The sequence below is a fragment of the Pseudopipra pipra genome, chromosome Z (genome assembly GCF_036250125.1).
Source record: "Pseudopipra pipra isolate bDixPip1 chromosome Z, bDixPip1.hap1, whole genome shotgun sequence".
Lineage (NCBI taxonomy): Eukaryota > Metazoa > Chordata > Aves > Passeriformes > Pipridae > Pseudopipra > Pseudopipra pipra.
In genome coordinates, this window is record NC_087581.1 from 40,831,622 (window position 1) to 40,858,453 (window position 26,832).

Consider the following 26,832-nt stretch of genomic DNA (forward strand, 5'->3'; position numbering starts at 1 on the left):
CTAATGCTCATAGTTAGAGTGAATGGAAGTTTTGAGTAGTAATATATTTGAGAAATTTGGCACTTAAGTTATACATATTTTTATGATATCTTCAACTTGTTAAAATTTCACACACCAAAAATATTCCTATTCTCTTTCCAGGGATTCTTGCCAGCATTTTTCATGAGGGTGAGTGATAAAGAGCATTTCCACTACTGGAGCTAAAAAAAGAAAGTGAGCCAAGCAAGTATTTTGAGATTATTGCTTCGGAGACATTTAGTTGGAGAAATGGTTTGTAACTAAATATATCTAACCCTCTGAGAAGGAATTATACTCCAAAGTTATCCATTTTGTCTTAAGGAGATGATGCAATATATCCTTACACAGTTGCTTTTATGCAGAGTCTGATCCAGCTGAAAAGCAAAATACTTCAGTTTAATTTTGAGATCAGTTTGCTAATTAGGATCCTGTTTATTTTCATTATTACGATGAAGATCTAGGCAACGTCCATGGGCATCTTTCTGGTTCTGATAGTTTGCTTAGCTAGTGCCTGGCAGAAAAAAATAAAAACAACTGCTATAATGAGATTGGCACTGCACACTTGGTGGCTTTAAAATTAATGTCATTGGGAAGCAATTGGATGCCATTCACATTAGCATTAATGTGAGTTAAGTGAGCACAGCCATGGGAGAAAACAAGTCCATACGTAAATGAAGGGAGGTTCTACACTTTATCATTTAAATAATAATGAGGAAATCACAATAAACCAATACCAAGTGGTTTTGTGGCTGATGGAAGTAGTACCATGGGTCCCATCAGTTTCAGACAATTTTTTGACTTGCTGTATTTATGATTCTATATGTTAGGTGAAAAAAAAAACCAAACCCTTATTGCTGTAGGAAATACCATAAAAACAATGCCTTGATAAGGCATTTTTAAAAAATCCACTAAAACAAGCTATGAGAATTAGAATAAGGACCTGCCAGAGACCTGAATGCTATAGGACACAATGCACTTACTGAGTCAAAATAGAAGCTGGAAAATTAACTATTCCTATAGGGCTGAAGAAGAAATGGCTGTACTTAGAACATTCTCTCTTTCTCAAAACTACATAGATCTTAAATGTGAGCAAATTGATTGTTGGCAAATACCTATTTCTATAACAATTATTGCTGAAGATGTGCAGTTAAAGACAGAGTCACAAAATATTACTTCTTGCCAGAAACACAAGTTCTCCAGCTGTGAAAGGGAGGAGCAGCTACAGGGTGTGCTGAATGGAGAGCAATAAACCGCCCTCAACTTTAACTAGAATGTTCCCTTCTTAAGGTTCTCTGAAAAAATTAAGGCAAGCGAAAAGAGCTTATGTAAGTCTAGATACCTTCAGTTAAAAAAAAAAAAAGAGTTTTAAAAGTAAATTAGATATCATCATGGCTAGGCTTCACGAATGAAGATTTGGGAAGGACTCTACCCACATTTGCTACAAGCACGCTGGTGGCTAAAGAGACCAATGCGAGATAGACAAGTCCAGTTGCAAAAGGCACAGCAGAAGGACTCCTTGGATGGTATCAGCAAGACACAATTCTTTCTGCATTGTCTTTTCTCCTCAAGAGTGATCCTGCGTGTGTTCTCAAAGGAAGCAGCAGCATTATAGATAGTGTGTCTCCAGGCCTGAGTTCCAGATCAGGAAGGGCATTGCTCATTTCTACTCTCCTGGTGTTTGTGATACCTGACAGCAACTCCAGGACTGCAGTCATCAAATCAGTCTTCAGGATTGGGTGAGAACATGGTAGCACCAAGTAGGTTGTGTCATAACCAAAAAGAAGACATTTACTGCTAATATCTAATGGGGTTCTTTGCAAGAAACCTTCCTCAATCCCTTCGTTTTTCTATTACATACATAGATATATATGTATAAATATATATACGTGTACCGTCGGACTGTAATATACAAATCCTTCATACATATTTATCTTTGATATGGGCTGATACTCTGACATGACAATGAAGGAGAATAAAAATTGGGTTTGGAAAGTCTAAATCACAGAATCACAGAACGGTTTGGGTTGGAAGGGACATTAAAGCTCATCTCATTCCACCTCCCTGCCACAGGCAAGGACACCCTCCACTAGACCAGGTTGATCCAAGTTTCATCCAACCAGGCCTTGAACACTTCCAGGATGGAATATAACTTCACTTACAAGCTGGACTGTATTGCAACTCCTATTCTCCTAACCATCTAGAGACATCAAATGTTTGAAGAGATTTATACCTTCTGCTTGGCTCTTCTTCCCATGCAGATGGTGCCCAGTGTGCATCCACTCTTCTCCCAGAGATAGGCTGAACAACAATCAGGATGGCTTGTGTGATGGTTCCTTCTTTCTTCATTATCTTCATGGTAATAAATTTGGATCTGGTAGCCTGAAATCCATGGGAATAAAGATCATTCAAAGATACTGGAGAATATGTTTCAGTAAGCTTCATTCTTAACCTTTTTAGCTTTTTCCTGTTAAGACATTTTCAAGGCTGCTCTTTGTCAATAGGCAGATTTATGTATTCTGAGCAAACTCAAACTAAAGCAGGTCCAAAGTTATTTCTAGATCGATTAATACGAAAAAAAAATCAGAGAGAAAATAAAAAGGAAAAAAACCCAAATAAGCTAACATTCTGATCATATCATGTGTTTTCTATCCTTCAACAGCCTGCAAAATCTTGAGCCTTCCTATACTTCTTTCTTAATCTCTAATCTTCCCAAAGAACTGGGAATTAAAAATATCTAGTTGATCATTGAAGTTCTACAAACGTGGCTAAACCACGTGCACCAAGGGAAGGTGCTTTCTTCCCAAGAGCAGCAGGGAAGCCCTACCCTCCCAAATCTGAACTAATCAACTTTTGAGATGAAGAAAGGAAACAAGCAAAATGAATAAATGGATTGTGTGCTTATGAGGTCTTCAACCTGGTAAGGCAAAAAATTCATGTGGGAAAATAGTCTAGACTTCACAATACTCCTGCCTGTTGAAGTTGTGTGCCATTCCAATAATAAATTCTGTGGTATATTAATCATAATATTCTGTTAAGGGAAACAAAGCTTTAATTGTCACTGTGACTTCACACATTATGCCAGGAATCCCTAAAAGCAGCCATCTGTCCCCTCAGTTTGGGTGATACTCATATATGGTACAACATCTAGCAGAATGTTTTCAATAACAGCGTGTGGATGATTTGGAATTCCTTGCTTCAACAGATGAACAATTTCGTGAAATATTTAAGCTCCTGTGTAAACCATTGCTTACAAGGTCTTTCCTGAACAAGGCTCAGCTGCCCATGACTTTTTCCTCACTCCACAATTACCAGTTCACAACAGGCACTTTCAACAGAGAAATGGGATTAGAACATAGCTGGGATGAGGCTTGCTCTCAGCAACAAGTGTGCTTCTCCAGCACCCTGAAAGCATCACAATGAATACAAAGAATTTATGGTTCTTTTTAATCTACTGTCTTCCCCTTCTTCCCAAATTCCTCATCCTGCCAAAGTACATTACAGCTTTCTTTGGACAGGAACTTTCAGATGAGATCTTTTGCCTAATTTAAGTTTATTCCCTGCCGGGATATTAAATGCAGAAATCACAAAACAACGCAGAAAACAAATTAATAGTCACAATTTTCTTGAGAAGAAATCTGAAGATGTGCTGCATAAACTCTATTATCTTCTGGGACATTTTATTAATAAGATGAATTATTAATCTCTGAGTATAACATTGCTTCTGTGTGGGTAACAAGGGCGGCGTTATCAGCATAAAGCAGCTCCCGGACAAGATGGTTTAAGGTCTTAGTGTGGGCCTTCAGTCGCCTTAGGTTGAAAAGGCTTCCATCAGTACGGTATCGAATGTAGATACCGTCCTGATCCTCGAGGTCTGCCATGGCCCTTTGGAGCATCATGCTAAAAAAAGACTGCGAATAGGGTAGGAGCAAGAACGCAGCCTTGTTTCACACCATTCTTAGTTAATCTGCCCTGGAAGATGAACCTTAGGATTAAAGGGTGGGTTCAGTTCTGCACATACTGCATCACACCTAAAAAATCCATTGCGCAGGCTTGAAGGCTTTTCCCCCGGCTTTATTATTCAGACAAATCATAGAACAGTGCAAATAATAGAACAGTACATTTTTAACCTTGTAAACCCTTTAACAATTACCATTGTATCACAGTGACCCAGCTCACTGCTTTATCTTGGTTCTTCAACAAACCTACTTATTTGAACTTTTATCTCTAACCTTTTGAATTTGCTTGATATAAACTTGAACATTTATTTTCTTAAGGGTCTGTGTGTAACTAGGATGAACAACAACTTTGTTAACTTGAGGGTTCTAGCATAACTGGGTAGAACATTGATTTTTACGTTTCTAAGGGTTTGCATATAATTGGTAGAAGCATCAGCTTTATTTTTCTGAGGGTTTTTTATAAAACTGGGTGGTACTTATATAACTGGGAGAAACAAGAAACATCAACCTTTATTTGTCTATGGGTTTGTGTAGAACAGGGAAAATTCAACTTTATTTCAACAATAGGGTTTACTGGGGGGTAAACATCATGAACTGAATTCTTCTCATGTGACCATGTGGCTGAGGTAACGTTACCTTTTTAAGATTTAGCGTTTAAAGTGCTTGTACACTCACATAATTTTCTTGCATTCACTCACACACATTCATACGGGTGGCCACCACTCTCTTTCTTCACATGCACACTTAAGGCTTTTAATAAGATTCTGTATTTTTGCCACATTGGTCATTTTCAGTAGTAAATATCAGTTCTGTGTCTTCAATTATCACTCTAGTTCTTGCTGCTGCTGTGAAGGTATACCTATGTAGGATTTGACACACCTGGAGGGAATCCGTTTTATTTCTTTACCTGTAGATATTCATGCATACCCCCTTCCCCAAGTCACGAGGTCCACCAGTCCCATCCATTGCCCCGATACTAAGTCTTTTATCATGACCAGTGGTTTGGGAAGGAAAATGCCTGAGGTCTGTATTGTCTCTCATACCCACTTTTCTCTGCACTGTCATGATTTAAAAAATTTATGACATATGTTGTTTTCCACAGACGTTCCTGTGGGCTACAGATGGACTCCCCCTTTCTTTGTCTTTTTAGCATGTCTTTCAGGGTACGGTGTGTTCTCTCTACCATGGCCTGTCCCGTGGGTGAGTGCGGTATGCCTGTGGAATGAGATATTCCCCAGTCTGTTAGGAAAGTTTTGATCTTCGCTGAAATGTATGCTGGGTCGTTGTCAGTTTTGATCTTTTTTGGGGTGACTACTGTTGCAAAGCAGTTAAGCCAGTGCCTTATGACATCTTTTGCCTTTTCCCCAGTGTGTGTGGTGGCAGTTATGTATCTGGAGTGCGTGTTGACTGTAACATGAACATATTTTAGCCAACCAAACTCTGGTATGTGTGTGATATCTGTCTGCCACACCTCATTAGCTATTAGTCCCCTGGGGTTAACTCCTTTCTGGGATGGCACTAGAGTAATTTGTTGGCAGTTTGGACATGATATGACATAACTGTGTCTCGAGCCTGATTAAGGGTGATTTGAAATTGTCTCTTCAGAGAACATGTTTTCTGGTGGAAAAAGAAATGAGACAATTTAGCTTGCTCCAGTGTTCTAGGCACTGCAGTGAACACAGCTGCTGCATCGGCTCTTTGGTTTCCTTCTGCTACAGGCCCCGGCATTTCTGTGTGTGATGTAACATGCATTAGGTAGAAATCAAACCTTCTGTGGTTAACAAGAAGCCGTACAGTGCATATTTCAGCAAGTAGGTGTGGATTAGCAACATCTCAAAGGAAGGAAGCCTCAAGACGTGAAACCAAACCTGCTGCATAACATGAATCAGTAACGATTTTAATTGGTTGATCTGAAAACAGTTCAAAGGCAATGCGAATAGCTGCAAGTTCTAGGACCTGTACCGAACCATGGCTTATGGTCTGTATTTCCTTTTCCCACTGTCCTGTGGCAGGGTTTACCCACGTCAATGCAGTCTTTTTGGACCATCCTGATGCATCAGTAAAAACCATGAGGCCTTTTACTGGCTGGTGTTGGCATCTGCGTGTGGCTTTCAAGGGTAGGTTACACATTTCTGCCCAAAGTCTGTGCTTAGGATAGTGAGTGGAACTGTCACTGTCATAACTTGCCAAAGCTGCCTGGAATCCAGCATCTTCAGTCAGTAGCCGGTCGAGGTTGTCCTTTGTCGCTGGGATGTAGATGGTCGCTGGATCTCATCTGTCCAATTCCTGTAGACATTCCCTGCCTTTAATGACAAGCTTGACAAACATTTCATTAAGTGTCCACACAATCTTTGGTGGTGAGTGGGGCAGAAACAGTCACTCCAGGACCCTCAGTGGATCTGATTCAGCCTGGTTCCACTGAAACAAAACTGCAAGTGGCCGGAACCTGCTAGGAACAAGTGCAAGGCAGGTGTGAAGTTCAGGATTTCTCCTTCTGCCTTGTCTGCTATCGATTGCTTGAGAACATGTCTAACGCTTGCTTTGCCTCTCTGGTCCGAGATCGACTAGATGACAAGTCTGGATCACCTTTCAGAAGCTCAAAGAGGGGGCGCAGTTCCTCTGTGGTCAAGCCTAAAATAGGCCTTAACCAGTTGATGGCTCCCAAAAGTTTCTGTAAGTCGTTTAAGGTTAAAGTGTCCTTTACCTTAATTCTCAGTGGCTGGGCTGAGATCTCCTGCTGCACGATCCTCCATCCAAGGTAGGTCCAGGGTTGAGATCACTGGATCTTCTCTGGAGCGACCTGCAACCCTGCTTCTTGGACAGCATTAGTCAGAGCAGTTATAACAGCTTGTAACTCAGTCTCTTTGGCCGTGGTGACCAAGATGTCATCCATGTAATGATAAATGATTGCTGAGGGGTGAAGCTTTCTGACAGGGTGGATAGCCTTTACCACAACAGTCTGACAAATCGTGGGGCTATTTCTCGTCGCCTGAGGCAAAACAACCCAGAGGTACCTCTGCATGGACTGTGCATGGTTTAGAGCGGGGATGGAGAAAACAAATTGTGGCACATTGTCGGGATGTAGAAAAATGGCGAAAAAACAGTCCTTTAAATCAATTACCACTAAAGGCCATCCTGCTGGAAGCATAGCAGGTGAGGGAAGTCCTGGATGTAATGCCCCCATGGGTTCTATGACTGAGTTAACTGCTCTTAAGTCATGCAGCATCCTCCACTTGCCACTTTTCTTCGGTATGCAGAACACTGGAGTGTTCCACAGACTGGAGGTTGGCACTATATGTCCTGCATCTAGTTGCACTTGGACAGGTCTCTTAGGTGAGCAAGCCATTTCCTTTTCATGAGGCACTGATTTACCCATATAGGGTCATGAGTTTTCCATGTCAGCTTTATTTGTCCTTGGAAAGGCTGGTCAATGGCCCTCACTGAAAATTTTGAGCATCTCTAGTTGCAATTTGCATAACAGTGCCAAATTGGCCGAGCACATCTCTTCCCCACAAGGTGCATGGAATAGGAGCAACAAAGGGAGCTATCTTGGCAACCTGCCCCTCTGGCCCCAACACCGTGCATATTTGTGCACTCTGCCTAGGCCTCTGCATGCCTCCAACTCCCAGGATAGTCGAAGCAGGAAAAACAGTGGGCCAGTCAGCTGGCCAGTCAGTATCCTTAACAATTGTAACATCTGCTCCTGTGTCCACTGTATCAGGGGTTAATTATGCTGATACTTTTGGTCTGTGTTTGGCCCCACCACCTGTGAAAGTTTTACTCTTTCCCTGCCAAGTTATGGGAAAACAAACACTGATAAACGGGAAGGTTTTCCTTGAAGAGAGTTTCTTGTATAAACTGTTTTAATTGGTGTTCTGTGATTGGCTAATTGTCCTCCAAGGTCACTTGAAGGAGAGATTGAGGAGGAGGATGAAGTAGCGCCCCCAGACTCAATTAAGAAAGACCCCCAAAACATACTGCGCGTGCGTTAGGGGATTTCCAAAGTTCTCACGCATGTGCAGAAGATGCACTTACATAACTGGGAGGTGGGGCTGAGGGCCTCTGGCTGGGCGGTGCTGGCCACACCTGGGAGGTTGTGGTCACTCAGTTAATTGTATAGAAGTAGATAGTGCTTTCTCGGAAGAGAGCTAATTTCACAACAAGGACAACGTTGCCTTTGGCAGGGACGCCTGCCAGTTTGTAAACTTACTGACTCTCCAAGGATGCAGCTTCTGCTATGGATAATTATAGGCATGCTAGGTCGGTGTGGGAGGCATGTCCAAGGCACAGGGTAGGTGCCGGGGCAGAGGAGCCCAGGAGAGCATGCGCCGACATAGGTAACCTCATTGGTCAAAGAAGTCACATGGTGTTAAAGGATAAAACAGCACCGATTTTAAAATAAAGGCTCTTTGTTCACCATCACACAAGGAGGTGTTTTTCCTTATTATATAAGGCATACGCCAACTCTACAGGTCGGTAAGATAACTTTATGGGCAACAGCTGAGTAACTGGGGAGGTCATGCTGGGGGCTTATTTCTCTCTTCCTTCCTCCCTTTTGGGTTTGTTCGTTTTGTTGGCCACCTCTTAGTAATAAATATTGGGTTTTGTCAAGCTTTTAATGGTGTCATGGTTTCAAGATTCGGTATGGTTTGAACCCTCCCTAATACAGTCCAAGCCTTTGAATCTGCATCCGTCTATCTGACAAGTCATTAGTGGTTGTGCCACAGAAATGGTTTTTGCCCAGAATATTTGAGGCTCGTCTGTGCTCCCAAAAGCCCCTGAGCGCCTTTCCCCCTCCCCCACATGCTGTAAAAGGGGATTAGCTGGGCAAGTTGTTGTCCCTCAGGTATGTAACAGGGAGGCACTGGGGTACATGCCATGATTTGTATCTTGCTGTGAGAATCTATCACTCCAGGTAAGACAAACAAACCCATCCTGGCAGTTGATGATCGTCTGATTAGAAGGGCAGGGACTCCTGGGCCTAGGGGTCCCCAGACCCCTGTGGGGATCAAGACTAAAGCGGTAGATGTTAAAGTTACTGGCTCTCTGGAGGCCAAGTCCAATCCAGTGCTGCCTGAGGTGGTGGTGAGCAAATCACTAACCTGTTTTCTTGGGCCATATTTATTTGCTGAAGCAGGGCGTGCGGTTTCGCACTCTGTCTGCAGTTTCCGTGATGGGAAGGGTTTCTCCTCAGGGCGACTCAACCTCAACCTTCGTTAAGACCCCCGCTTCTCATGGTGACCTTTTTGGCATACTGTCGAGGCGGGTTTCTTTGGGCAGTCCTTATAAAAATGATCAGTAGCGCCACATCAGTAGCAGCTGCTTCTCCCTCTTGCCCCGTCCTGTAATCTCAGCTGGCCACTTAAGGCTGTTGCTAGAGAGGCTATGTGATGCTCAATCGATCCAACACCCTGACACGCTCGGACCATTTCAGCTATTATGCAGGTTTCCCTTTTAGGGATAGTCTGCAAGGCTCACTTACAATCCAGGTTCGAATTCTCATAAGCAAGCTGCCTAAAAAGTATCTCTTTAGCATCTTCATGTTCTATTTGCCTGCTTAAAGCTGCCTGTAGCCTATCGAGAAACTGGGAGAAAAATTCAGTTGATCCCTGAAGGACCTTTTTGAAGGACAAGTTGCTATCCCTGTCCATGCTAGGGAGCTTTATCATCGCCCTTAAAGCCATTTTTGCTATCACCTCATATATCTCCTGGGGGTAGCCTGTCTGGGAATCAGCTACCGTGTAAGCCCTCTCTCCTGCCAAATGATTGCAAGTCATGCCTGCTTGTGAACCACCTGGGTCACTTGCATATGCTGCGCAATTTTCCCGATAGCCTGTTAACCAGACGCTGTATCAAGCTGTAGTTAAAACCATCTTCAACAGCGTCTTCCAATTATGAGGTATAAATACACAGGTGGTACTCAATGTCTCCAAATATGACAACAGTTGAGACAAGGAAATACCACTTTCTTTAACAATTTGCCTCAATTCCTTGGTCACCTCACAGGGCAAGCTTTGGAACTGAGAGGTTTGGCACAGCGGGTACATAACTGGGCACGCACTAATAACTTTCCAGTCTCCTGTCCGCATTGCCTCCTCGTGGCATTTTTCCCATCAGTTAACTGACACCCCCACACCTGTACGCTTGCCCTCACCTGGAGGAACCACCGTTGATTCCTCCTCAGCATCCTCTGATGCCTCACTATCCATGGTTCTGAAACACTCGGCTTCTGGCAGCGGTATGCCAGAGGATGGCTGCTGTGAAGGGAAGGCACCACCCCCCCATCACATGGTCAGGACAAGATGGCTGCGGGGTTGAAGAGACAGCTCAAGTTCCACTCCATTTCGCGTGCAAGATGGCTGTGCCCAGGTAACATTTCTTTCAGCACATAGCCATGAGTCATCAGCAACAAGAGGGGGTAAGTTGTCTGGATTCCCTTCCCCATGACGCGGTGGGAACCTACAAACTGCACCTGTGTACTGGATTCATGATTTAAAATTCCTGCCCTTTCTCTGCAGCTCACATGCACATCAAAATCAGGACCCTCGCCGTAGCTCATATTGCACCCCCCCCGCTCCTGCCCACATGAAACCCAACCCAAGTCCATTGTTAGGTTCTCCCGGGTAGCATGCTGTTCTCCCCCACCTCTATGTCTGTTCCCAGTGTCTGGGGAATGGCTACGCCTAGCAGCATTCATGGGGGGTGCAGGAAAATGTGTGTTTGAGTCTCTGGGGGGGTTCTGCTTTCTTTGAGCGATCTGCAGAGCATTCATGACTTGCATCCAGGCAGGAAGGCATCTAGAGGCTTCTGTATCGCCTAACATATACCTTTTTCTCATGGTCCTGCCAATTTTTTGTCAGGTGTTTATATTTAAATCTCCTACGAGCGGCAGTCATGGTGCAATGATTTTTATCCATTTCAAGAGTTCTATTATTTCTGCATGTGTGATCTCACTGGGATATTGTCTTAGCAAGAGACACATGGCTTCTGCATCCCTTTCTGTGTCCTGGGAAACCGAATTCCCCATGCTTTCTTTACCTTTTTTCTTTGCCGCTTTCCTCTCATGTGCGTTTTCTCGCTGCTTTCGGTTCTCGCCGCTTTCGGTTTTCGCCGCTTTGGCTTTCGGTGCTTTCGGTCTCCACAGCTTTCAGCTTTCACCAGTTTTGTTTCCCGCCGCTTCTCAGCTTTTGTTCTCCACCTCACTTCTCTTCGCGCGTGAACTTTCAATTTTTTCAAGCTCTGTTCAGTATTGCGTCCTCCAGCCGCGTTCTGCGCTGAAGTCTCGACACTTTTATCGGCATCTGGATTTTTTTTTGGGATGCGTTCCTGAGCTTTAGAACAAGCTAGTGTGAATGCTACTGCGATCTTCTTTGCTGCAAGGCAGTCTGATTATCCCTGTTACAGGAAATGCCCCCCATTCAGGGCGCCATATGTGGCTTTATTAATATAATAAATAAACCACATGACCCAGTTGGTTGGATTCCCAACAACCAAATCCATTTATTGGAAGTGAACAGCACCTTTTACGTGCACTTCAAAATGACATCTGATACTCTTAGCCAACCCCATGGGACTTGCCACTGCCCATGTGTATTAGAGTATATTTTAGGGACTACATCTCCCAGGATGCCTCGTCCAGCATCCCTAAAACACATTCCCCACACTTTACTGCTACAGAAACACCCCTTGAGGTGGAAACATAATTTCTGAGGTTGGGTGTTTTTTCTGGACACGTAGTCACATCTGCTTTAACACGGGGCCTTTTTCTGCATAACTACATAGCTATGTGTATATACACATGTACCAATTTCATTTAGGTATTTTGGGAGTACATTCAGTTTTACCTGGTGGCCAAAGAACTGAAGAAGAACGATGCCTGAAACAGTGTTGGTGGAGGAGGAACCCAGTGAGCCTAAGCAAGTCTTAAGTTTTCTGAAACAAAAAAAGCTCTGGGACAGCAAGTGCCACTCCCACCATGCTGGCAGAGCCAAAATCCCAGCAAGCTGAAAGACACCTTGATAAATGGATTAGTCCATCTGGGTGCTGGCAGATGGACAGAGGAGCCTAAGCACCCTTCAGGCCCACTCAGTCTGTGGCTCTCCCTGCGGAGATGGGAATGTCCTGAGTGACAAGGAGACGGTCAGGAAGAGGGGCTGCTCTGGGCACCTGGGGAGGGTCTGAGCCAAACACATGGGCTTGTGCTCTCTCCAGCTGGCAGAGGACAGTCTCCAGGCTGGGGGAGTCCCCAAAATCCTGTGTGTCCTCTGCTGAGATAGGGGCACCCCAGGATCCTACTACCCATCAGCTATAGGGCTGGTTTGGAGTGGTTAATATCTTGGAGACAACCTGGGGTCCCCTCCCAGTGCAGGGGGCAGATCCCTAAGCTCAGACAGATGCTGGGATGTCTCATCCTCAAGGCATTTGACGAAGGCAAGCCCAGCACTGTGGCTCAGAAGGCTTTTCTGTGTCCTCCTCAAATTCCTCTACCAGACAAAAAGTGAGAGAAGTTGTGGAGGGCTGCATTCCCCACCTGTGGTTAATTTGGGTCAGCTGGCCTGGTTGTGTCCCCTTGGTTGTGGGGGAGGAATATTGAGACACAGTGCTGATGCTGTGCCAGCTCTGCTCAGCAGTAAGCAAAACAATGGTGTTACCAGTGGTAACAAAGGTGTTACCAACACCTTTCCAGCTCCCAGTGCAAAGCACAGCACTGGGAGGGCTGCTATGGAAAAATTAACTCCATCTCAGCCAGACCCAATACACTCCCCAAGAATGAATGCAACACATCAGGTTTTAATTCAGAAAACAGAGACAACAATACTCAACTGGGAAACTTTTTTATTTAAGCAACAAGGTAGAAGTAAAACCTATTCTATCAAGCAGGGCTTTAAAACATTTTGCAGCAAAAATCAAATGGACAGTCGGAAAAGTAGTAGAATTTAGGAAAATTGTATCAAGTGAGAGTCTTCTCCAAACCTGCTTTCAAATTGTGTAAATAACCGCAAAACCAGCAACTAAGAAATGCTCAGTAATATGCCAGTATCCAGTGAAAACCAGTTTTAGTTAATTACAGTCATTCCCCAACACTCAAAATGCACATTAGGAATCATGCATCTCTGTCTCACCTACCTGGTAAGCTTGCACAGAAGTACACTACCAGCCTATATCAGAAAGAGGACAATTTTAGTATTAACATCTTCCAGGTAAAAGCAATAGTCTGCAGAACTACTGTGAAAAACTCCTGACACTGGTGAAGTGCTTGTCTTTGAGTTACACATTAACTTCCTTTGGTTTCAGGTCTCTTATCACAAGAGCTACAACGTGCACTTAGTGGGGACTGGCATGTAAAAATTTAGGAAATGAATCTCACTGCTTTCTGGGTTACCCACAGATGTAGTGGGCTTAGAGGTGGCTGATCATCCCCTTCTTAATCTATTTGAGTCCCTAGGAGACCCTCACAGATAATGTAGAGTAAACAACGTCTTGTTCACTCCGAGTCTGCATTAGAACTCTCATTATCACAGATGCACAAATAGCACAGCATCAACATTGGGCACATTCACGATCCCAGGTAAGTGTGATTTACTGATCCTTGTGACAGAATAAGGTACATAAATTGTCATTGATAAATATACTGATAAGAGAAAGCACAAGCAATGGTATTCCCACGAAATAAGCAATGGTATTTCCATGAAATAAGGGGGAGCAGAGGGGTACAGCCCATTGGCCATTCCAGGATACAAAGGGGGAGTCTCCTCTGACTTCCTTCCCCCCTTAAGATTTTTTTTTTTCTTTGAGGTGGGGAAAAGACAACGTTCCAGTTGATGTCATCTCATGATAAGGTGCAGTTTGAGTGACTATACTCATACATGTAAAGCATGTACAGGTTTTACTTCATTAGCACATGCAGGGTGTTAAAAGTAATATGTATTTTCAAGACAACGAAACAGAAATTCAGCTTTTGGTCACTGGTTTGGCCATTCCTCTGGCTCAGTTCCCATTAGCTGCATTGTTTTAAACAGGGCATGACCACAACACCTCTGTGCCGCTCCATCCCTTTTCCCACTCCTTTCTTAGGGCAGCACACCAAGCTCTCTCAGTGTCCCTGCTCCCAATACATGTAGAGTTTGTTTCTGGTGAACTGCCAACACAGACACTTCTCTTTGCTCAGCTTTGTCTTTTAGCATTTCTCCACAGGGACTGAAGAAAAATGTCAGCTTATGGCATCTGTACTCTAAAGCTACAGAAAATATATGTGAGGCCTCTACCATGGCCAGATGGCATTGTTCCTTGGGAAATTACAACAGCCAAAAACTACATCTTCTGTTTGCAGTAGTGAGAGAATACACCCTCACAGGACATGAGGGTGTACGTGCAAAGTGTCTTACCTGAAAAGATCTTTAAGAATGCACACTACTGGAAAAAGCACAATCCCAAAAAAACAAAACTAGTACTGGTGAAAACAAAACTGCTGTGGATAAAAGCCAACTGACCAGAAAGCACAGAACAGCCCACACAGATTCCAGGAGGCACGAAAATTTCACACCAATATAGAATCACTTTAGCAAACCACTGGAGGTCTTCCAAGACCTCTGGACACAATCCTGATTACATTCTCTATGGGCTCCTGCCTAAGCAGGGAGCTTGGACCAGGTGACATTCAGTGATCCCTTCCAAACTTATCCATTTTCACATTCTGTGAAAATGAACAGCAAGTCCAAATCCCTTCTCACAGTTCCCATTAAATTTTTTATCCTGTTGACTTTCAGACTATGTTGTTAATATTGCTCTCATGCACACAACTGGACATGAAAAGCTGAAAGGGTCTGAGCAATCTATCCTAAAGGGGGGAAGACACAGCAAAAAGCAATGAGCACTTCTTCTAGCCATCTCCTCAGTGTTCATTTCTACTGCCTTGCATAGTCTCAAGTACACAATGCTTTTTGGACACTGAGACCTTTAGTCACTCTGCAAATGAATAAACTCTGTCCGTAGATATTTCCCTCCTAAAGTTACTCCCAACTATCCTACAAGGGGATATCTGTTACGCTTGTTATTCAGCAGGACTCACTGATTGTAGATCTTCAGCTGAACAACAAGGTGAGGGGTCTCACAGGATTTTTTTAACATTACTACTCCTGTAGCTGCACCAACGAGTGTGGGGTTTTCCAAACAACCTGGGAGGTATTTGGCCTAAGTAGCAAGTCACTTTACAAGGTTTCTCATAATGTTTAAAGAAGACCCTCTGTATCCTGAACCAAAATGGTTCCAATGGTTCATGTAGTGAAACAGTTGATAAAGCTTCAGGCGTTTCTCAAACCCTGCAGCTTTGGGAATTTTACTGTGATAAGCAGAATAAAAAGAACTGCTGAAGCCACCAAACATCCCAGCTATTGCAAGCTCATACTCTGAATGGCCGTAGAAAGAAGCTGGATCAAAGATAATTGGACCAGAATCATCCTCAGCTACGTTTCCTCCCCATAGATCTCCATGGAGGAGAGCAGGAACAACTTCTACATCACAGAACAAACTGGGTATTTTCAGCTGCAGAAGGAAAAAACAAGACATATAAATACATTTTAAAGTGAATGATTGTAGAGTTTTATCTGCATAAACAGCATAGGACAAGTAAACAAAGACACTGAGCAAATCCAGAGGATTACTATTTTTCATAAAGTCAGCAGCAAAAGAATAGCCATCCAAACCTTTTTTAGCAAAAAATTAAATATTTAAAACTGTATTTGGTGCTGGAATATTGACCAGGTTTAAGAACAACCACTATCACCACTTCATCATTAGAAGGCTCATGGATTTCTCACCAACCCTGAGGAATTTCCACAAAGTCACTTAATTAGATGCAAACAGTAAATGAACAGACAATGTGCTTATGTACATTTCTCATCATGAACATGTTACAGAGAATGAGAAATATGAACTCCATCTAGTATTTCCCAAACAGTAAGGCAAGGTGTTATCTGTCACTCTGGAATTCACTTTGGAATACTAGCATAGGGTGATGTAGCAAAAGCCCTTACACCTTAAAATAAAGGGCCTCTTAAGACCTAAAAACTGGAGTTTCTTACCAACAGAACCAGGGCCAAACCAAAAAACAGCAACTTTGTTTTAAGAAAATAAAATCTGAATAACTGATACCCAGCTATCACTATAATGAGAACTGAGAGAATTGCTCCTACCTGAAGTTGTGCCCAAAGTTCTCTTGCTTCCCTGTCTCCTGAATTCTTTTCGATCATGTCCATCTGGGGCTGGATTCTTTGTTTGGCAAAGAAGGTCACCCAGTCACTCTGCCAGTCATTCACCTGAAGGACAGGACTGACATGTCAGTTCTACACCACATGAAAAGCTTATTTTCTTCATTTTCAAATAAACATTTTAAGGATTATTTGGTACCTTTGTGCTGGTACCAAATACAACAGTAAATGCTACCATTTAACTGGACATTATCTTAAAACATTAAATTAGGGGAGTAAAGTTTTCTTTAGTGATTAAAACCCAAGAAATGGAAGAGCTATGAATGTCCAGTGCAGCAAGAAGTGCTGTCCAAAGCACTTTCCTTAGAAGACTGGAAAATGTTTTTTCTTTTCACTGTTCCACAAAACATAATTTATTATGATAATTTTGACCCTTTCTGTCATTGAAGAGAAAAAAAGATAAACTTAAAAAAAGATAAACTTAAAATGATAAACTTCTGATGATGTACAACCTACCTGTGGAAGATAGCCACAGCAGGTAATTGTATGAAAGCCAAACTGATCCACAAACTGGACTTCCGTTTGCCCTTGCCCCTTACCTTTCAAACCAAAAAGAAAAATTCAACACTAATGACAAAATATTAAGCAGCCACAATGTAAATGAACCTTAAAAACTATGCAAAAGTACAGTGCTGCTTCTACTGAGAATAAAAAAAAAAATGCTCTTTTTTTTTACAGTGGTTGTTGCTGTTTTAAGTTTAAAGCTCAATGTAAAGCAGCCATATTCTACTTTTCATAATCACATTTTGAGGTATTGTATCTCCTGTGATGTCATGTCCTCCTAGAAACTGTGGTTTGGACTCCTGAGAGTGCCAAATCGAGTGTGTTTTGCTCACAGAGATCCAAACAGAGCAAACAAAAGCAAAAAGAAGCCCTCCTACCTGGATGCTTCATCCAACTCATACTATCTTTAGTGGAAGGAGACAAACTTGTCCTGAAGCGGCAAAAGCTATTTCAACTCTTCCGTAGATTATTATTAATTAGGTTAAATTTGCAAACAGTACTGTACCAACTGTGCTCTCTTCCTTCTTCAGCTTCTCTGCAAGTTGCTGGTTATGAAGGTGAAGATCAGCCAGTTGTGTTCCAAGAAGAGCTGAATGTCTATGAAACAAAAATATTCTTAGCAGCACTGACACACGAACGAATTCACATCTTGATAACCAAGGAATTACTTCAAAAGATTTATCAAGTAAGTAAAAGAAGTCTGCATCTCTAACAAAATAATTTTTTACAAGATTCCAGTTAAAAATGCCTCCTCTTTCTATCAATATTGCACACAGTCAAAATGTACTTATGTGGTTGTTTCTAATGTGACTGTTAAAAAAAATGAGGAACTATCAATTCTAATTTCTGTGCGGTATCACTTCCAGAAGAACTTCCAGTAAGATATCTGTGAGAAAGCACAACATGTTATGCCTTTTTTTTTTATGACAAAAAGTCTTTGGAAATAGAGCCAAACAAGGCTCTCTTCTCTGTATCTTTGTCTCTAGCTTCTTTTCTCTAAAAGGTCTAGAAAATGTGGCAGTCAAGTAGGCCTTGTTTATTATCTACTTTTAATAAGAGCTCATCCTCTACACATTGCAAAAAAATTTTGCAGCAATTACAAACAACTCTTACAGCCAGTTGCCTCCCACATTAATAACAGTACATTCCTTTTCCTGTCTTTGATGTTTCTCTACTTTCCCTGTTCTCAAGGCACTGTCACTTAAGGCAAATTTATTTCTTCATTTTGTTCCTGTTAGCACAGGTGGTAATTATCCCCAGATATCTGCACGACAAAGGAAGAGTTTGCAATCCAAAACAAGATCTTTGCTCTTTCTCTGGGGGCTCATTGAGGGCTCTTCATAAATTAGAAACTCTCCCAGGGAGCAGAATGAGGGATGACTTTAAACTGGCTGCAGAAGTTCTGAGAATGAGGTGAGAAACTGGTCATGACCACCTCCCTAATGAAATCAGACACATGGATTCAACATATAAGTGCTTGTCAGAGAGAAGGGTCGAAAGTTTGAAACTATCAAAATGAAAGTAAGAGTTCTAAAACTGTTGAAATTAATTCATTTGGGGAAGTGCTTCTGCATACTCATGGCAAGCAACAAAGCACTGGCTCTTATATCAAAGGCAAGTACACAGAACAGGTGATCAGGTAATTTTCCTTACTATAAAAAGGAAGCTTACTTTTATCACTAATTACCTAAACAAACAAATCCAAAATTAACCAAAACTCAGACTCATTTCTTGATGTATGGCCAATTTTCTAGGTGAGGCATTATGAGGTATTTTATACAGTTCTCTGCTGTATAACTTTCTGTATGTCTCCTGACTTGCTCTGTAAAAATTTAAACAAGTTTCCCCTCTGAAAACAAGTGACATAACTGTCATAACAACAAAAATTTCTGGTCAAAGGAGGCAAAGATAATACTGTGTTTTACCTGTTTAAGCCTCTCATTTCCAAATGTTCCATCACAAACGCAGTGCTGCCCCCAGGCAGGTCTATAACTTTGATGGGTTTAGGCACTTTTATCGTCTGCGTTTTCAGGAGGGCTTCCAAACTTGCCATTTCTCCCTCAAACATTCTTCTGGCCTGCCAGACATTAGAGAAAAGCATCAGTCTCCATGAAAATCAGTCACTGGTAAACCAGGCACTTTCACAAAACAGCACTTTCACAAAACCAATCAAGGCTGTAAAAGTTAAATGCTTCTACTTTAGAAGAGTCAGGCAGACATTGCAGAAAAAGAGCATGTGGGAAATCTAACAAATGTGGTTGAAAATAAAAGTAGGAACTGTAAAAAATAAAACAGAAGCCACAACAAATAAAACAGAATGCTACCCCTTTAGTACTGATACATGAAACACTGCCAAAGGACAATTTGCAACAGACATAAAATAAAAATTCCAAAGCCTACAGGACATGATAGAAATGACAGAACAGTTTGGGTCTGAATGGACCTTAAATTTCATCTTGTTTCACTCCCTGCCATGGGCAGGGACACCTTCCACTGGACCAGGTTGCTCTAAGATACATCCAATCTGGCCTTGAACACTTCCAGGGATGGGGCAGCCACAGCTTCCCTGGGCAACTTGTGCCAGGGCCTCACCACCCTCACAGAAAAGAATTTCTTCCCAGCATTCCATCCCAACCTATTTTTTGTCAGTTTGAACCCATTCCCCCTTGTCCTGTCACTGCCTGCTCTTGTAAAAAAGACATCTTTCCTGTCTGCCCCTTCAGGTACTGGAAGACCACAATTAGGTCTCCCCCCAGCCTTCTCTTTTCCAGGCTGGATAATCCCAGTTTTCTCAGCCTTTCCTCATAGGAGAGGTACTCCATCTGACTGTCTCTGTAGCCCTCTTTTTGACTAACGAGTGAAGAACTGCTGAGCTACTGAGCCATGAGTTAGCTCTGTTCAGAGGAAATCAGTTAATACTGTATCTCTGTCTAAAGCATCATACTAGGTTAAAGCCTGCTGCTAAAATACAGTAAAAACTGCTGATGCACAGCTGCTGCTGTACACACAGTACAGCATTTACAATAGACTTGAGCAAAGTTCACTTTCATCAGTGCTCAGGATCCACACACAGGCAAAAGCACTGAAAAGGAAACATCTGGATAGAAAATATACCGAGATCTTTTTTTCCCCAAGCATGATCTTGCAGTTAGCTGGCTGCTGTGTATTTAGCTAGTTAAATACAAAATTATCAAAGGCATAGGAAGGGCCCATTCAAACTACCTATTTGTATTTCAAACAACCGATGCTACCAATTCAAACTCTTTTCTGTAAAGCTGGATAACGTTCCTATATTATCCCATGTTACCGCCTCTGTGCATCCATCTAGCTCCCCAACATGAACGGAAAGCATAGAGAAATTTGGAATAAATATAGTGGCATACATACTTCCAAACACATTTGTTTGCTATGAAAGGCAAACACAAGTTCTGACTTCTGTTCTGCCATTGAAACTTTTTACTTGATAGACACAACTATAAGGTATCTTTAAAGGAAATTCCACCTGAGCTCTGCTTTTCCTGCTGTAGAGCTATGTTGCATTGTACTTACGTCTATCAAATGCTGACATCTACCTTCAACAGCAGGCAGTTCCAGGTATTGAAAGCAGAAAATCTTGAGGAATTGTAGCAAAATATCACTTACTGAGAAGAGTTCCTTCTCACACGCAGGGAATTAATTAGTGGTTTACTTACAATCGCAAAAGGTGCAGACAATTTTACAACTGCCAGTTTGCCTTAGACACTATTACTGCACTCGCAGACACAGTTACACCACTGTCGCCCCCCCACAAATGACAACAACATGTCATAGTACTGCATGCCCTGGACAAACAACACTGATACCACAACACAATCCCACCACAGAAATCATTTAGGTTGGAAAACACCTCCAAGATCATTGAGTCCAACCTTTGACCCATCATCACTTTGTCAACCAACCCAGAGCACTGATGCCACATCATCGTTTCTCCAACACCTCCAGGGATGGGGACTCCAGCACCTCCCTGGGCACCCCCTTCCAATGCTTAACAACCTTTTCCATGACGAAATTCCTCCTGATGGCGAGCCTGAACCTCCTTTGCCACAGCTTGACGCCGTTTCCCCTTTTCCTAACCTTGTTCCCTAACCTTGTTCCCGACCCCGCCCTGGCTCCACCCTCCTCTCACGGAGTTGCAGAGAGCGAGAAGGTGCCCCCCGAGTCTCCTTTTCTCCGGGCTGAGCCACCCCAGCTCCCTCAGCCGCTCCTGGTGCTCCAGACCCTTCCCCAGCTCAGTTCCCTTCCTGGTCACGCTCCAGCCCTTCAATGTCTTTCTTGTCCTGAGGGGCCTGAACTGCCCCCAGCACTCGAGGTGTGGCCCCAGCAGTGCCCAACACAGGAACAGTCACTGCCCCGGTCCTGCTGCCACACTAGTGCTGGCCCGAGCCAGGAATGCTACTTCCGACAGTGCCGCCTGCCCACCTCCCTCGCTCCCGCTCCCTACCCCACCACACCTCCGCCTGGGGGTTGCTCTTGACGAACACCCGGCCGCGGTCCGTGTCGTAGCTCTGGCCCTGGCTGATACAGCCGCCGCCGGTGTGCCCGGTGGGCCGCAGCAGCACCGTGCCGAGCTCCCGCCTCAGCGCGTCCTCCATGGCGCCCGCGGGGCCACTGCGGCTGCGCGGGGAGCTGAGCGGGGCACGGGGCGGGCATGGGGGCGGGAGGGGGTGGCTCCGGGCTTTCGCTCCTCCTGGCCCGCAGATTCAGTTTTGTTCTTACTATTTTCACAGAATCACGGAATATACCGAGTTGCAAGGGACCCACAAGGGTCGAGTCCAACCCTCAGACCTGCACAGGACCATCCCCAAGAGTCACACCGTGTGCCCCGGAGTATCAGCCAAACGCTGCTTGAGCTCTGTCAGCCTTGGTGCTGTGACCACTGCCCCGGTGAGCCTGTTCAGTGCCAGACCGCCCTCTGGGGGAAGAACTTTTTCCTAATATCCAACCTAAACCTCTCCTGACACAATTTCAGGCCGTTCCGTCTGGTTTGAGTCCTGTCTCTGGTCCCTACAGAGCAAAGTGCCTGCCCCTTCTACCACTTAAAGTGAAGAGTTTGCATTAACGAGAGAGGACAGAAAACAGCCTCGAAGTATTTCAATTTCCTACACTATTTTTAATTCAAATATGCACAACTTCATAGTAAAGGTACTGTGTCTTCAGTATCTACTGATAAGTTTATTTCAATGTAAAAACCTAAGTCCTGAAGAAAAGAAAAGACAAGAAAAAAGCAGCTTCAAATATAAGCAACAGGAACAACAAAAGTAGTTAACAATACTGAAACCTAATGCACAAGTTTGATATGCTACAGTTCAATAATGACATACATAATCTTAACTTTCAGATAAATAAGCTATAGTTCGTAGACGTGTCCTGGCTGACACAGCTGGTGCCAGAACTCCACCTGCTGTTTTGTCAAATCCGATATTAGTCTCTTAATGTGAGACATCTTATTGTGCAGATACTGGCATCTGTTCTTCAGAGTAGCTGGGGCTAGACTGCAAAGGAAAAATAAGAAAATCTGGGCATGCAAACATGTCCTTTCCGTTAAAATAGCCTTGAGCCAGGCTTAGTGGTTACCACCTCCTACAGACTGTTTTTTCTTCTCATACTCTGTTAAGACCTTTCTTAAGAAGCATCTTCAAGGAAAGAATAAATAAGCATAAAGCCAATATGAAGAACATTTCACTATTAACAGAAAATGCAAACAGATGTACACCATTAAAAATATGCTGTTTGACTCAAGATTCTGTGAGCTTTCACTCTCCTGCTTTGCAAAAATAAACACCAAGCCCCCATATCCCCCAAGATCTGCAAGTAAACCTGTCAACTAGCAACAAAATCAGTACCTGCTCCAATACTCCCTTTGGCACATGCCTCATGCTGCCATGCATCCATGAACGGCTCAGACAAGTGCAGTCTGAGGGCTGAACAACTTTTTTTGGCTGGGTTTTGCGAAAAAATCAGTGCCAGCCCACACAGCACCTCAGCAAGTATGCCAGTTACTTAAGAGGATTTACTCCTTCACAAGAGGAATACTCCTTCACAAAATACACGATATTGACGATGTGGAATTTGCACATATCCATATCAGATAGGGATATGTGTCCATATCAGAACCGTCCGTGCTGAACCCGCAACGCACATCAGGGCATCTCTGCGGGGCCATTGTGACCTCGCTGATGAGAGGGGCTCTGCAAAGTTCTGGCGTCACAAAGGGGATCCCCGGCTCCCCAATAAAAGCGGGTGAGCCGCACGCCCCGCACACCACCATGGCTCGCTACCGCCGGCGCTCCCGCAGGAGCCGCAGCCGAAGCCGCAGCCGCCGCCGCTCCCGCCGCCGGGGCGCGCGGAGAAGGCGGCGGGCTGGATCCCGCCGCTCCAGATACCGCCGGCGCCGCCGGGGCGGCAGGAGGCGCAGACGCCGCTGAGCGGCCACCGGGCAGCGCGGACCAGGCCCCGTACGGACACACGGCGGGCCTGACAATAAATTAGCACGGCAAACGTCACATGGGTGTGCTTGTCTCTGCTTCGCCCCCCTCGTAGCGCCTCACGCCTCAGGGCTCCCCTGTGGGTCGCGCTGCTCGGAACCCGCGCCCGCATTCCACGTGTTCCATCTGCTGCTGCTCCTGTGTTTCCAGCTCCGCTGTTCGACAACAGCGCTCCCAAACTCTGTCCCTCCCCGTTTTTCTGTGCCCTGTTCATGTCCATCCCAAAGCTGAATCAAGAAGGAATGTGAATTGCAGACCTTTTCAGAGGTCCCCTACCTGATATTCGTGCTGTATAGGAATATATTTGCATCAGTTAATCAAATTTATTTACATCAAATGGTGAATTTTTTTACATAACTATTCCTTATTTGCACAAATTCATCAAGTGATGAATTTCTTACATAAATGATGCCCCTTATTTACATAAATTCATCTTCACAGCTGGCAAAGCTTCAGTCTGTCACCAGCAATTTTCTGCCGTGGACATGGTCCTGGGGCTCCCGGGCCCGTGGCTGCATCCCCCAGCACGTGGGCCGGTGAGGCGGCCTCTTGCTGGGCGGAGGGCAATCCTGCGGGCTGGGGACCCTCCTCTGGGGGGTGCTGGGACGCCCCGGGCAAGCGGTTCCTGCCCCGTCTGAGAGCGGAGGGGCCGCGGCTGCTGCCCTGGGCAGAGGGACCCGCCCCCTCTGCCTGCTGCTCCCGCTCTGCGGAGTCAGGCACAGCTCGGGGGCAGCTGGGACTGCCAGGAGGGGTGGCCGCCGATGTATCGGCTTCCTCCACTTTGGAGCCTGCGGGGCTGCTGGTGGGAGTCCCCTCCTGGGAGCTGCTGGACTTGGGGCTGCTGGAGCTTCTGGTGCTGCTGGACCTGCATCTAGAGCCGGCCACAGGGCCGTTGTTCTCGTCCCTGGCAGCAGCAGAGCCCAGCAACCCCTGTGCCTCCTCGCTGCACCGGCCCACGAAGACGCTGCTGACGCTGTGGATCAGTGGCCAGCCACGACTGGTCCCAGTATATTCCCTCCAGCCTCTGGCGCAGGCAGGGCCACACGCGGTCCAGGAGATGCTGCTGTCGACGGAACAGTCCTGCCCACACCTCGGGCAGGATGCCGTCCGTGGGCTGTGGCCCTGCAGTCCCCTGCCCAGCTGGGGACAGTGTTCCAGGTGGGGGAGGTGGAGTGGGCACCACAGGGCGATAGGGGCTGTTTCCGGGCAGGCGGGAGGGAGCTCTCCCTGCTCAACTCCTGGTCTCCGGTAACTCCTCGGGGGCTGTGATGGCCATCTCTATATAATCATGTTCTTCATGGCCAGGAAACCTGACAGTCTTTACTGTCCTGCTGCAGAGTGGGCATGCTGGATTTCTCCTTGTCCACCGCGGGATGCAAACCCTGCAGAACTTGTGGTGACAGGGAAGAGAGGCAGCCACGTCATTTTGATGTCCTGGCACATGGGGCAGCCCCACTGTGTCTCCGTGGCCATTCTGTGCTCTGCGTGGGGCTGGAGAGAGCTGAGGACCAGGAGCTGCTCCCCCTCGCCGGCACGCTCGGCAGGAGTCAAGGCTTGGACCAGCCTGGCCCAGGCTCTGCTGGTGCCCAAACATGAGCAACGAGGGACGTGGCATCGCAGTTTGACCAGCAATGTCAAAATGGGAGGTTCCCCCCCGCAGGTGCTGGAGCTGGAGCTGCTGGAGCTGGAGCTGGCTCTGGCCACAGGGTCGTTGTTCTCGTCCCTGACTGCACCAGAGCGCAGCAGCCTCTGGGCCTCCTCACTGCTCTGGCCAACAATGATGTTGTGGGGTTTTTTTCCCACTTGATTTCCAGTAAGCTGACAGTTGACTGAAACTCTACATTTTCCACCAGAAGTTTTAAAGTCTGCCTGCTGGAGATAAAAATAAAACCCTGTCAGGCACTTCTTGCAGACTAGTTTACTGAAACACGTGGATCCGGCATCAATGATTTCGTTGTGGTGCATCAAACTCTGCCTTTCCATGGAAAGTCTAAAAGCTACATAACCTGGCCTCTGGTTTACTGGAGTTCTGGGTTGAACTACGCGGTCAGCTCCTCTCCATCTCAGCTGCAGAATTTATTTCTTCTAAAGCTGTAGAAGTGGCACAGGCCCAAAATGACACTGAAAAGCTCAACAGAAATGCACAATGGACACTGGATTTCTTATCACAGAAATACACCCAGTAAGGCAGAGTTCAGTCTGGGTGTTGTCTTGTTTTAGAGACTGGACTCGCAAATTAGAAATCGGGTTTAGCCTGGAGGCCTCTTTAGAGTGTGCAGCTGCCTCTTGGAAGTGCAGGTGTGCTTGCAGAGACGGGTGCTTTGGGATGGTCTTTCCACATCTGCCCTGGACATACGCACGGTGCCCACAAGCCTTGGCATTGCTTTGGAAGTATTTGTGCTTGAATCTATAAACACACGAGCATCCTTCTTCAGGAGCCAGTACGAAAATTCTGAACAGCTGGAGAAAGACAAGTCTGTACTGTGGTTCAAGACTTGAGGAAACGAAATGGAGAAATGAAATGTCTTTTTCCCCCTCTCCCATTTCTCGCCCTCCCCCCCACGTTTTCTGCCCTTTTCTCCGATCACGTTTCTCTCCTCTTTTCAGTCACGTTTCTTGCCCTTCCTTTTCCCCTCATATTTCTTGCCCTTTCCCCCTCACAGTTCAGTCCCTTTTTTCACTTGTTTCCCTCCCCTTTTTCACTCACTTTTCCTGCCTTTTCCCTCCTCACGTTTCCCACCCTTTCCTCCTCACATTTCTCGCTTTTCCCCCTCATGTTTCCTGCCCTTGTCCCATCATGTTTTCTGCCCTTTTCTCCCCTCACGTTTCTGTGCTTTTTCCAGTCACAGTTTTCACACTTTCCCCCTCATGTTTTCCACCTGTTTCCCCTCCCGTTTCTCCCATTTCCCCCTCATGTTTCCCCCCCTTTCCCCCTCACATTTCCCTCCTTTTATCCCCTCCCGTTTCTCACACTTTCTCCATCACATTTCCTGCCCTTTCCCCCTCACATTTCCTGCATTTTTTCACCCTCTCAGTGTCTGTTTCTCTTCAGTGGTGTTTGGCCTTCTCTTCTTTTTATTTTTTTTTCCTGCAATGCCCTACTCAAGTAATGCTTCCTTGAGCAGCAGCCCGAGAAGCCCTAGCCTGTGAGTCTGTCTGTTGCTGAACAGAAGGTCGTGCTGAACCAGAAGAATCTCATTAGGGAAAAACAAACCAGAGTGGACTTCCTGCTGGAAAGTGTTTTGGTGTTTGGGGTTTTTGTTTGTTTGTTTGTTTGTTTTTTCCCCAAACTCTGCACAGTCTTCTTAGTGTTCTAAAACAAATAGGTAGCCTTAGGCATACGTATCTCAGAGAAGCACCCACTGCACAATGGACTTCAAGTAGATCCCATCTCCTTCTTAAGAATCACCTCAGAGTCACTATGACTCCTGTCTGAAAGAAACCTGCCCTGATGGCTCTTCAGGTTAAAGGAAGTCCATCAGGACAAGAAGTGCTTTTGGCCCTTTGTTGGCTCCATATAACTTTAAAAGGTGCAAACCACGGAGTTTCTTCCCATTTTCACCT

The 26,832-nt window shown here is 45.0% G+C and overlaps 1 protein-coding gene and 1 pseudogene across 2 annotated transcripts; both read right to left on the reverse strand.

The window, feature by feature from the left end:
• Positions 1-12,792: 12,792 nt before the first annotated feature.
• Positions 12,793-22,756, reverse strand: LOC135407622 (ketosamine-3-kinase-like). Of its 2 annotated transcripts, none has more exons than XM_064642823.1 (6): positions 21,235-21,406; positions 18,670-18,821; positions 17,250-17,341; positions 16,697-16,779; positions 16,166-16,288; positions 12,793-15,515 (listed from the first exon to the last, which is right to left on the reverse strand). In XM_064642823.1, the coding sequence occupies exons 1-6, from the start codon at positions 21,373-21,375 to the stop codon at positions 15,177-15,179; spliced, it is 930 nt and encodes a 309-aa protein (XP_064498893.1). In that variant the 5' UTR covers positions 21,376-21,406; the 3' UTR covers positions 12,793-15,176. The 2 variants fall into 2 exon arrangements, with proteins under 2 accessions (XP_064498893.1, XP_064498894.1); XM_064642824.1 differs by lacking the exon at positions 21,235-21,406 and adding an exon at positions 22,627-22,756 and having other exon boundaries at positions 15,043-15,515.
• Positions 22,757-23,309: 553 nt separating this feature from the next.
• On the reverse strand, positions 23,310-25,958 carry LOC135406726 (uncharacterized; annotated as a pseudogene).
• Between the last annotated feature and the right edge of the window lie 874 nt (positions 25,959-26,832).

What these genes read in the sequence shown, in the direction of transcription:
- LOC135407622 (XM_064642823.1), bottom strand. Translation starts at nt 21,375, where the DNA reads ATGGAGGACGCGCTGAGGCGGGAGCTCGGCACGGTGCTGCTGCGGCCC. An exon ending in GAAGGAAGAGAGCACAGTTG is followed by an intron (nt 16,780 to 17,249) that starts GTACAGTACTGT and finishes TTGGTTTGAAAG; the next exon opens with GTAAGGGGCAAGGGCAAACG. An exon ending in GCTGTGGCTATCTTCCACAG is followed by an intron (nt 16,289 to 16,696) that starts GTAGGTTGTACA and finishes CCTGTCCTTCAG; the next exon opens with GTGAATGACTGGCAGAGTGA.